The following is a 13,094-nucleotide window of genomic DNA, read 5'->3' on the forward strand; positions in this document are numbered from 1 at the left end:
GACTGTGGACTACAGCAGTGAGAAACGGGTTCACACTTGAAAGCCGGAGCTGGTAACTGATTATTAAATCAACATGCGGCAAGTGGACCAGTCTCATGCCATGACTTCAAGCGTGGACTATGCCAGGCCCATGATGAAGTGGTACAAAAAAAAATTTTCTTTCATCTTCAGGATAGTAAGAAACTGAACGCCCATCTCCTCCACGCCAGCACCATGGGAACCAGCGAATACCTAGGAGGAGTTCATCAGAGAGCTGTGTAGGGAGCTGATTGGCACCCATGACATGATTGAGGGCCTCGTCAACATCCACGCATCGGTGAAAACCCCCTGCGCCTCACTGAACACCACTTCCCAAAACCTATTACAGCAGAAAGGACAAAAAGGAATCCCCAACGCAGGTGCAACGTCTGCCAGCACAGCACAGCACGGCCACCGACCCAGCAGACGGGCACCAGGTACCAATGTGTGGAGTGTGACATGGGGATGTGCCTATTCCCATGCTTTGAAGAGTATCACACCCTCCTCCACTTTTAAGTGTTAGATATCTGTGTTATGTGTAAAAAAAGATGCCTGTGAGAGTTACTGTAATGTATATATAAATTAGTGTACAGTAGGATCTTGCCAATAATGTCTAATTGGTGCCAGAAAAACACCATTATTAGCAAAAAAGTTATTTGCATGAAATTAAAATACATGTACAAAGGGTTTATTGGTGCTGCCACCCCAGGACTTTTACCCATTTCTCCTATCTGAAGCCCTCCTATCACTACTTTTTTTTGCTGAAATAATAAGATTAGTTATTAAATTGTAATGAGTAACATAAAACTCACCTCAAAGGAGTTGATGGGGTGTTTGGTATGATGACTGTTTCAAGGCCTGTGCATGGAAGCTACTGCGGCATACCCCCTGACCCCTCGCTGGCCTTATCCCCAATCCTGCCTCTCATGCAAGGGTCACCCACTTCCATCAATACTTCATCAAACCCCACAATGTCAAAATCTTCAGGAAAGTCCTCAATGTCATCAATATCATCATCTACCCAACCCCTTTCTGTTGCTCTTCCTCGGCTGGGCAGCGTTGTGAAAGAGAGTGATGAGTGACTGATGGCGGGCATTCACACAGTCGTTATACTGTTTCTGGTATTTTCTTGAAATCTGATTTACAAGTCCAATCATTATTCATTAATTCGGATGGCCACTCTCTCTGTCTCAGCAGACTTGATTTGTGGCAGGAGTGCTGACCAGGCGTGTTTAACGGTTGCCAGTGTTGTATTATTCCAGGCTTTCACAAAGAAATTTACAGCTTGTCGAATGTTATATTGCTTCAAGAATGCAGCAAGTCATTATGGTGGGGGTTGCAGGTATGTCAGGTGGAGCAGGTGAGTCAGATGGGGTTGTGCAGGCAGAGGGGGAGGCAGCTGGTGAGTCAGGTGGGGCAGTGGAGGTGGAGGGGGTGAGCCAGGGGAGGTGATGAGGGGAGGATCCTCCATCTCCTCTTCGCTATTGCTCACATTTTCAACAATTTCCTTCACCTCTTCTTGTTTGTCTGTTTCATTCCTCATCTTTTTATGGATATATCTGCAGTATAACAACTTGGCATTCATGACATAACTGTTATTCAAGCAAATCCAAACGTTATTATAGAAACTGGGTATCTATTCTAACTTACTGTTATTGCCAAAAACACTACTGTTGAACTCGTTATTGGCGACATCCTACTGTAAGTTACCTCATATGTAACTTATGTATAAATGAACTAGTGTAAGTGATTTCATAATAATAAGTGCAATGTAAGCACTTCACATATAATTTGCATAATGTGTCTTGTGTGTTCGAGAAAAGATACATATAGTGAGTACAATGTGTAAGAATAACTCGATGTGCAAAAGGAGACACAAATGTAAAATATATATGTGTGGGAAAACACTTATGCGAAAAATACAAAAACTAATTATACGAATATTATCCAAAAAATGCTACTTGCTCACTCGAATGTCGTAATGCACTCCAACATATAACTATGCTTGGGGACAGTTCCCATATCATCTATATACCTTCCTAGAGTGTCCCTGGGTCATTTGGAATACTAACCCATGGAAGAAACAAAGATCTACCTCAACTCCTTGGGTGTCAGTGGCAGCCAATGAAGTTTACAGGCGTTACTCCGAACATACTCAAATCACTCGCCACTCCATTCAGTCACTTAAAGACAACACACAGCTGCATGCACGATCTCCTGATATCCACCCTTCTGAATCCTATCTCCCTTGTGAGGACAGGGTCCACCTGGCCAGGCTGAGATGTGGACGTCATCCAGCCCTATCAAGTTTCTGGGCAGGGCAGATTATGTCTGTGCTAGAGTCTGCCACTCACACTGACCCACATCTTCACGGCCCGATATTTTACTTAGATTGCTCTGTGTAAATACACTTTTTATGACAGAATGTTGGTTTTGGTGTCATTTTAAAGCTGAATAGTTGTACTTTATCGTAGTATGTTCAAAAAAGGAGAACAAAGAAAATAAAATGTCAAAATCTCAAGCTGAATATAGGTGAAAAGCAAAAATTTTACACCTTGTCGTAGAAAAATATTCAGCAAAAAATAACGAGTAAAGATACGTAAATTTGGTTTAAACCATGCAAAAATACAATCTTCCTTAGCTTTTATCATTCTTTTTCTGTGCCTCCTCTTCTCTCTTCTTATTTCTCCTATCTTTCCTGTCACTTCTTATTCCTTTTCTTTCCTTTACAGGTGGCTTTACATTGAGTGACAAGCCAAATGGTTTCCTGTAAGCCAAGAAACCATTTACAACGCTGGGTGGTAACCATATAACCAAACCATACGTGCTCCCTACGTGTCAACAAGTGGGTTGGTGGAGGGTTGGTGCCCCTCCCTGTAAAACAACTAACTCAGTGTCAAATGGCCACCCTTTGTGGGATTGTGGTGTCTGGCAATAGATAGATAGATAGATAGAAAAATACAATAAATTACCTTTACAATGATATATAGATTATGGTAATACTTGCATTTCATTGTGCAGTAAAGCAAGAGGAAAGAGATGCACTATTTTATTTTAGTCTCGGCCGCATGTTCACTTCACGATGTTTTTCTTTGATCGGTCAGTGTAAATACACTTTTTTTGACAGGATGCTGGTTGTGGTGTTATTTTGAAGCTGAATAGTTGTACTTTATCGTAGTATGTTCATAAAAGGTAAATAAGGAAAATAAAAAGTCAAAGTGATGAGTTGAAGTTAGGCAAAAACCAAAAAATTTATACCTTGCTGTAGAAAACTATTCACCAAGAATAAAGTTATAAAGAAACAAAGCCTTGAGTAAGACCAGCTGTGCAGTACCACCATGCATAGAACAACCATTCCGTGACATCGTGCTCGAGCCTCTTCGTTATGGAGAGTAAACGCGATTTATGGTGAATATTTTACAAAAGTTTTGTAAAATGACGATGAAAAGAGTCACCGGAATCTCTGAGGTTGGATTTGAAATGACGATCGAAATAGTCATAAGAATCTCAAAGGGTTAAGTTACCAGAAGAGGCTGGATGACTCCGTCGCTGATGCATGTCCAGAATGCAACACAGCACCCCGTACTATTAAGTACAATAAGCACAATATGGAAGACTGCATTTCACACAATCACATATGCCAACAACACAACATACACTCCTTGAGAGCTCTGTGGGAAAGCCCGTTCTTGGCCATGGCCTTCCTTAGGGACCCAGGGTTGTTTGGCCAGATTGCCTAGGGAACAACATCTACTACTACGACTACTACTACTACTCTGAACATTTCAGCCACCTGCCAAGAGAGAATCGACCTCAAAATTGACCTTGTAGGCTTCTGTGAGTAGTTTTATGGTTGTTTTCCAAGTTTTCTCAGCATTCCTATCCCATCTAGCAAAAAAAAAAAAAAATTGGTTGAAAACTGGCCAGCACTAGGGTGCAATTGTCCCACGTCGGTTGGCATTCGGCAGGTTAATATTTTATATTTTCATCACTGTTATGACATGACTACAGTACAATACGTTGATATTAACAATCCAATGGTAATTATTCATTTCGGAACAGAGTACATTGGAAGGGAAGCAGTGGACATGGATGTTGTCTAGAATGCATCTACTGTATATATTTTTTGTACTGATTCAATAAATGATCTGCAACACACTGAACTGGTTAATGTCACAAACTGAGGGAATACTGTAGTGTTGATTCATCTGACACAGCCTGAACTGTGACTCTCACTCTCTCATAGACATAACTGGAGCTGTGAATTGCACTCCATGGGTTAAACAACATAAAATCTACTGCTTCATGCCACCCTCCTTTAATTAACTTTCTCTCCATCTTCACACTGTCTTCTTGAACTTCCTCTCCTCAACCTCCCAGCAACATTTTACCTGGTGCTCCCAATCCTCCTGTGTTGCACCTTCCATCAACAGTAGTGAGCCAGGATAGAGTGGGAACCGCAGAAAACCTGGCCCATTTTTACGCTGCATCTCAAAGATACGCATGGAGCCTGAAACATAATAATCAATTGTCATCACCAAAATATCATCACCTAAAATATCAATATCATCAATAGAATAATTAATTACCATCCTCACTTAATTTATTACCATCAGTAGAATCATGTAATTACCATCCTCTCTTGATTTCTCACCATTTCAATATTATTAAGATCTAAAAATAGGAAAAAGAAACATAGATGTAAGTGATTCTGTCAACAGTGCACTAAATGTAAGAGACTGCAAATTCATTTCATCATCATCATCATCATCATCAATGTCATCATCCTGACCTATTTCCCAACCCATACTCTAGAATGCAAGAAGAGATAAGCCTGATACGGGAAGAAACTAAGAAACAATATGCCGAATCAAATGGACCACACATTCACTCACCACTCAAGCCTCCAGAATCCTGACTCCACTTCACAGGCATAACTTTCCACACATAAACTGTTAATACCTTTGAGAGAGAGTAAAACCAATGGCTACCAAGTTAAAAAGGAGGTGCCAACTCTAGCCCAGTGCTGATCATCCACTCACTCCATGTAGTGCTACCAGTTCTTACACATGCCTCTATACAGAGTGACAATCAACTGGTTTCCTAAAATCCAAGAAATCATTTACTACACTAGGTTGGTAACCATACATAGGTGGATCCAGGAATGTTGTCAGTGCTGCCCAAACAACACTCCTGGTTTTTTACACTAAGGTAGTATCCAGTACTGTGAATATACTATATATAGAATGCATCTTTTATTGGTCATTATGCTTATTTTTTCCACACAAACCATCCTTGCTGACAAATATTACTTACCTGACCTAGAGGAAGGGGATGTTGAACCCCCATTACTTTGGTAAATGATATAGGCAACACCTCAAAAATATTCCTTGATCTGCCCCTGCCTTACAACCTGTTCCTGAGGCAGAGGAGAAAGAATATTGTCCATAGTATTCCCTGTGGGCCTAACAACAAAAAAGGAGGTGGCAGGGACAAGTGTTCCCCTGCCCTCTAGTCTTTATTCAATAGCAAAAGTACAGTGCATTCAGCCTGGTCTTATATCTGCCCAGGTCCCAAGACCTAATCTATCAAACCTTCAAAATTCTTGCTCCAAGCAACAGATAATCTACTCAATGATTTAGTTGTAAAACATCTGTTACTAAGTTATCAAAGCTTAACAATTTTTATTCCATCCAACAAATGATCTACACATGGATTCGGTTGTTAAATATCTTTTACTAATCTTTCAAACCTTGTAAATTTTTACTCCATCCAACAGATGGTCTACACTTACATCCAGCTGTAAAACACATTTTACTCATCTATCAGACCTTCAAAATTTTTATTCCATCCAAAAGATAATTTACACATTCATTAAGTTTCCATCATCATTATCATCTTTTACCTCATTATGAAGAAAGCTATAATGGAATATGGAAAAACTGATGAAGGTGGCTGGAATAAAAAGACATTAGTGTTAAACATACATTCCTGTTTAACATGCAGTCCCGCATTAGCTATCTCTTGCAAGATGTATTATTACATTCCAGAACAATTAAAGGTAAATGACCAGCCTATATCTTAGGTGGTATTACTGTATCATTTTGTATAGTTTATGAAGGCTTTAACTTGCTTGACTGCGTTGGGTTTGGTCACCTAATGGCAGCTCTCCATGCTGCTCAGTCTATGGCAGCTTCCCTATTCAGTTCCTTATCTGTGAGGTCACATTCTATGAACTTGTCCCGGGTCTTTTTAGGTCTGCCTCTCATGACCTACCCTTGATGTTCACACTTCTCGCTTTCTGCACCCAACTGTCATCCTCCATCCTCTTCTCATGCCCAAACCATCGCAATCTGCCTCTTATCACAACACCAATCCACTCCAATCCCATCCTTCCCCTCAACTCTTCAATCATAAACCTAGCCCCCCTATGCCTTGCATTCAAGGACACACTATACAGTACATCCATCTAATCACTGTCATTTCTGTACATCTGAGATTGCAATATCCTTTTCCTTTACTACCCAGGTCTCACAACCATACAGCATTACACCCCTCACACATGCTGTATACAAGGATCCCTTAGCATGGAGTGAAAGACCTCTCAAGGTGAGAAGAAACACCAGCTCACTGCCTCTTAGAGATCAAACTGATGCATACTGCAAAATTTTAAACTTTCACCCTAACTGCTGTCTTAATCACTTCGGTAAGATAATATCCTTTAGTTCAAATTTATTAGTCAGATTATTTTAGTTAGCTTAGTAGAAATGTCTAGCAGCAAAGAGGCTAGAATAAACTCTTATGTTTAGTGAATGATATTCTCACTTCGCAGGGAATAAAATCACTGGGAGGCAGCAAAAACAGAATAAAAAAGACATAACTGAAATGAAGTTGTTAAAATACAGTATCACCAGGTAGACATGGGTTCATTTAGGAATTTAACTGGTACTGAATTGGAAATGACTAGAAAAAAGATGTGAACCAGAAATAAACTGGAATTGAAGAAAAGAAAATTTTACTGAATTAATTGGGAAAACATGTGAAATGGAACTGAAAACAAATGAAAATTTCAAATGAATTAAACTGAATCTGGAATGATTCAATGAAATGACATAAACTTATGCTATATTGGATTTTTTTTTTTTTTTTTTTGGCCAGAGGATTACCAGATTTTGCAAGAGGAGATAAATGATGATATAGGAAGAAAAATGAATGCAAACTACTCTGAAAATAGGAGGATAATCTGGAAAGAGATGTGGAAATGTAGGAGTGAAAGCAGAAAGAAATGTGATGGTGTGAAGGATGTACTGTAGGTGGTAGATTATTAACCCACGGGGATGAAGTAAGGAACAGGTGGAAAGAATATTTTGAAAGCCTGATGAATGGGAATAGACAGAAGAGAGGGCCTGTAAACATGATTGATTTTGGGGTGTGTGCAGAGAAGGAATGCAGTGCCAGGAGACATGACACTCGTACAGGTGAAGAGTGCTGTGAAACAGCTGAAAAATGAGAAAGCAGCTGGGGATGATGAGATGTATGTAGAGATGATTAAATGTAGTGGAGAGAGTGGAATGAAGTGCGTGTAGAGATATGTAAGAAGGCATGAATGAGTGAAATTGTGCCAGCAGACTGGAAAAAGGCTGTGATTGTACCCTCGTACAAGAATAAAGGTGAGTGAAGTAAGAGCAAGAATTATTGTGGCATAAGTTTATTGAGTACGGTAGGGAAGGCGTTTGGAAGAATTATCGTAGAGAAAGTAGGAGAGATATCAGAAGTCCTAGTGAGTGATGAACAGGGTGGCTTTAGGAGTGGCAGAGGATGTGTGGATCAAATATTTGCAGTGAGACAAATAGCAGAGAAAGCTTGTGAGAAGGACCATAAGGTGCTTTTGGTATTTATAGCTCTGGAAAAGGCATACGACAAAGTGGACACAGAAGGATTGTGGAAAGTGGTGCACGTATGCTGTAGATGGTAAGCTGCTAGGAGCTGTCAAGAGTTTTTTGATGGTAGTGAAGCATGTGTAAGGGTTAATGGGCATCTAAGTGAATGGTTCACGATTGGTGTGGGCGTGTGACAAGGTTGTGTGATGTCCCCATGGTTGTTCAATATATATCCCATTGGATCCCAGAGTTGCTGGGCGAGGCATTGTACTGGGAGGGTACTAAGCGTACCGCCCTCCGCCTATCGGCTCATAGTCACAAAGCTCATAGGTCCCTTCCCAGGGGTTCCCTACTTTACTAAGATTTGAAAATTCCCAGTTCTGTCCAATACTGGGGACACTGGGCTCCAATAGGTTAAAGAAACTGACAGATTTGCCAGTCATTAAATGGATGGGGTAATGAGAGAAGTAAAAACACGAGTAATGGGGAGGGGGATGGCGGTGGTAATGAATGGTGATGGATGGAATATCTCAAATTTGTTGTATGCCGATGATGCAGTATTGCTTGCAAATCCTGGACAAGAACTTGGTAGGTTAGTGCAGAGTATTGCTGATGTCTGTGAGTGTCATGCCTTGAGAGTAAATGTAGAAATGAGTAAAGTGATGGTTATTGAGAGAGAAGGTGACTCCCAGTGCGACGTTACAGTGAAAGGAGAGAGACTGGAATTGGTGAGAGAGTTCAAATACCTGGGTACAGTGATAGAAAAGACAGGAAAATGTGGAAAAGAAGTGGAAAGTAGAGTGACACAAGGAAGAAAAGTAGCTGGTTAATGAGGGCCTTGATAAGAGACTGAGGCTTGAGTGTTGCAGCTGCACGATACTTACATGAAGGAGTGTTAGTGCCAACTTTAACATATGGATGTGAGACTATGGTGTGGCATGAAAATGAAGATGTGTAATGGATGCAAGAGTTTATAGAGGTTGGGGGAGTGGACTTTCTGACCACTACTTGGTGGTGGACAGAATTAGAATTCAAGTAAGATGGAGGAATAGAAGAAGGGAAAGACGAGAGGAAGGAGTACAAGTAGTTGCAAGGAGAGTGGAAAGGTTACAAGAGGATGAGAAAAAGGCAAAATATATGAGAGAAGTGGAGGAACGATTGGGCAAATATGAATTGGAGCAGATGGGAGACGTGGAAGGTGTGTGTAGGATATTTACAGAAGAAATATGTGCAGCATGTGATGTGGTGTGTGGAAGGAAGAGAAGACGGAGGGGGATGCAAGGAACAGCGTGGTGGACTGAAGAGGTGAAACAGGCTGTGGCACAAAAGAAGAAAGCATACAATGAATGGATGAGAAATAGGGGCGTGGAAGAAGTTGAGAGGCAGAAGAGAGAGTTATATGTAGAAAGAAAGAGAGAGGTGAAAAGATTAGCAAGAGAAAGTAAGAAGAGAGTGGATGAGGAATTTGGAAGGAATTTGAATGTAAAGTGGAGGGACTGTAAGAAAATGTTCTGGAAAGAGGTGAAAAGAGTAAGACAGGGTGGAAGTGAAGTTAGCAGGGGAGTGAAAGATAAAAACGGTAGATTACTAGTGGAGAAGGGAGAAAAAGTGAGCACATGGAGAGAACACTTTAAGGAATTGTTGAACGTAGAGGATGGAAGTAATGCGAGTATAAGTGGCTGGGGAATGGCTGGGAGAAGGAGGGAGGTGAGAAGACAGGAAGAAATCAGTACGATAGAAGTTGTGCAAGCAATGAAGAAAGTTAAATTGGGGAATGCCCCAGGAATTGATGGAGTGTGTGGTGAAATGCTGAAGCATGGGGGAGAGATAGTAGTAGAATGGATGTGGAAGATGTGCAGATTGGCCTGGGAGGAAGGTAGAGTCCCGGAGGATTGGAAGTCAGGTATAATTATTCCCTTGTACAAAGGAAAAGGGGAAAAAGAAGTGTGTGGTAATCATAGGGGCAGTTGTCTTCTTAGTATAATAGGAAAAGTGTATGGTAGGATACTTATTGACAGAGTTAGAGAAAGAACAGAGAAATTAGTTGGAGAAGAACAGGGAGGTTTTAGGAAGGGAAGAGGTTGTGTACAGTAGATCAGATATTCATTCTTAGATCTTTAGTGGAAAAGTTTCTAGAGAAGGGAAAGAAGTTGTATGCGGCTTTCATGGATTTGGAGAAAGCATATGACAGGGTGGATAGACAAGGATTGTGGAAACTGTTAAGAATATATGGAGTAGATGGGAAGTTGTTGAATGCTGTGAAGAGTACGTATGATGGTGCGAAGGCTGCAGTGCGTGTGGATGGTGAACTAAGTGAATTTTTCTCTTTGAAAGTTGGGTTGAAACAGGTATGTATCATGTCTCCTTGGTTGTTCAATCTGTACATGGATGGGGTAATAAAAGAGGTACAAGGTACGGTAGTGGATGTTGGAGTGGCCCTGGTGAGAGAGGATAGTGTTTGGAAACTCCCTGTACTGTTGTTTGCAGATGATACTGTGTTGTTGAGTGAAGACAAAGGGGAGCTGCAAGGCTTGGTGGATGAGTTTGGGAGAGTGTGTAAGAAACGGAATCTAAAGGTGAATGTAGGGAAGAGTAAAGTGATGGTCTTTGAGAGAGGTGAAGTCAGTGAATGTACAGTCAGGTTGGATGCTGAGGAATTGGAAAATGTGAGTACATTTAAGTACTTGGGTAGTGTGATGAGTAAGGATGGAGGTTTGGAGGGTGAAGTGCTTGAAAGGGTACAGCAGGGAAGAAAGGTTGCTGGTTCTTTGAAAGCAGTGATAAGAAACAAGGAAGTGAGCATGGAAGTGAAAAAGTTACTACATGACAGTATTGTGATACCAACTCTAACGTACGGAAGTGAAGCTTGGACGTTGTTGGAAGGACACAAGTCAAGAGTGAGAACAGTGAAAATGAGTTAATTAAGAGGAGCCTGTGGAGTCACATGGAGAGACAGGCTGATGAATGAGAATATAATGGAGCGTTGTGGTGTTGATGTGGATGTGATAGGAAGCGTTATGAGGAACACACTGAGGTGGTTTGGCCATGTGGAGAGGATGGAGGGTGAAAGACTGACGAAGAAAGTGTATGTGAGTGAGGTGGAGGGGGGAAGAGGAAGGGGGAGGCCGAGGATGAGATGGAGAGATGGGGTGGAGAGGTATATGAGAGAGGGGGGTGTGAGTTGGGAGCAGGGCAATGAAATGGCAGGGGACAGGGCGACTTGGAGGTGATTTGTTTGTGGCCACCCCAAACGGGATTGAGGCGTCTGGCAATAGATAGATAGATAGATAGATGAAAATGAAAAGTCAAGAGTAAGAGCAGTGGAGATGGGACTGCTAAGGAATGTATGTGGGGTACACAGGGTGGACTGGATACAAAATAATGTGATTTGTGAAAGATGTGGAGTGAGGAAGTCAGTGGACACCAGAATCGATGAGAGTGTACTGAGGTGGTATGGTCATGTTGAGAGAATGCATAACAACAGAGTGGTGAAAAAGGTATATTTGCGTGAATTTGAAAGCTGGATAAGTGTTGTGAGGAGAAGTGCATGATCAGGGATTTGGCACCCCTTTTTAACGTGGCAGTGTCCGGATTGACTCTATCGGATATGTTTATGTAAGGCTACAGAATGTGGTGAATGTCTTTGGCATATACGTTGGGACCAGGATTCCGTGGGACCAGGATTCCGAGGGCTTGAATGATGAGTGAATGGATGTGTGGCCCATTGGATTGGACATATTTGGGCTATCTGGACATTGCTACTCCTCACCCAGCCCTAGGGTGGGAAAGGAGGTCTGGATGATGATGATGAGGAGGAGGATTACTCCTGTTTCTATAATATTTGTTCAGCAATTAATGACTTTATTTTGTCATTTATTGAAAGTTATACTTCATCTTCAAATCAAATTTGTTCTCCTATGTTTGAATATTTTTGCTAGTTCTGGTGTTCTGTTATATGTTTTTGGAGCCTTGGAGAGGAAATGCCCACTCTCAGGGTTTGGTTATAGAATGTTTTTTCCCTGTTAACTTTCATCTCATTTGATTTCAAAAAGAAATTTTCTGTTACTTTTAGGTATGTGTTCCAATACTGACTTAGTACAGTGGCAAAACAATTTACTACTAACTAAAATAATTGTAAATCTGTATCTCTGTTTTTGAAATTAAATAAATTAACTAAACTGAAATTAAACAGCACCTTAGTCCATAGTCTCCAAACACTGTCATGCAACAACATCCAGTTCAATAATATAAAACCCTCTCTTACCTCTTACATTTAGTGACGCCCTCTTATGATGGTACAACATGCTGCCCTCCACTCAATTGATACACTGAACCAAACCTGCCTCCTTGAAATCAATCTTCACTGACAGTGGATACATTTATTTGTTTTGTTTAACTGCAAAATGGCAAAGCTTAAAATGCTAGTTATTCAGTGACCTACTGCAAAAAATATATTCCTACTACCACTGGTAAATAATATACAGTAAAACTATTCTGCTAGGCATCAGTGTATGGGTATATATTTCAACAAACTACTGCTCACTGTGCATCTCAAACTGGCCTGTTGTTATTGTTGTAAAAGAAGAATCAAGGCATTTTGTGGGTACTTTGATCAGGTCTTTATAATTCTGCAATCTATGATTCTATAATGTGGTAGGTGGGGGCACTCACCATCCACTCACTTGATGCAGTGCTGCTCTCAGGTGTCTGCCCTTTCCTCTCCTTCATCTTTCTTTCCTTCCATCCTCTTCTATCTTTCTTTCCTTCATTCCTTCCTCGTCCTTCTGCCTATGGGTGACTTTACACTCCCTCTTCTGTCTTTCTTACCTTCATTCTTTCTGCATGTGGGTGACTCTACAATGAGTGACAAGTCAAATGGTTTCCTGTACACCAGGAAACCATTTATTATGTTGGGTGGCAACCATATAACCAAAGTTTGGCGCCTAGTGGTTTAGTGGGCAATTATGGCGCTCCAATCAGATTGAGTTGGTGTAGGTTTATATCCAAGGGGTGATTGGGGTTTACTGCTCACGTAATGCCACTCAGGAATGAGTGAGGCTGGTCACTCTCATCTTAAATATCAGGACCAACTTGCCTAGCCCCAGGCTCCTACGCTCCTCATAAGGCAACGTAGGATTGCATGATGGATGGATGGATGATTCTACAGCATGTGCAAGGATGGATATGACTTCTGTA

The 13,094-nt window shown here is 41.1% G+C and overlaps 1 protein-coding gene across 1 annotated transcript in view; it reads right to left on the reverse strand.

Moving 5' to 3' along the window:
* LOC145401925 (uncharacterized) overlaps nt 1-13,094 on the reverse strand; it is a 443,277-nt gene that overhangs the window by 42,005 nt on the left and 388,178 nt on the right. The window contains exon 23 of the mRNA XM_080274030.1: nt 4,410-4,528. Coding sequence (XP_080130156.1) covers nt 4,410-4,528 — 119 coding nt within the window. The remainder of the gene's footprint in view (nt 1-4,409; nt 4,529-13,094) is intronic.

Source organism: Coenobita brevimanus, chromosome 57 (genome assembly GCF_032717465.1).
Source record: "Coenobita brevimanus isolate Jiangsu-jjx chromosome 57, ASM3271746v2, whole genome shotgun sequence".
Taxonomy (NCBI): Eukaryota; Metazoa; Arthropoda; class Malacostraca; order Decapoda; family Coenobitidae; genus Coenobita; species Coenobita brevimanus.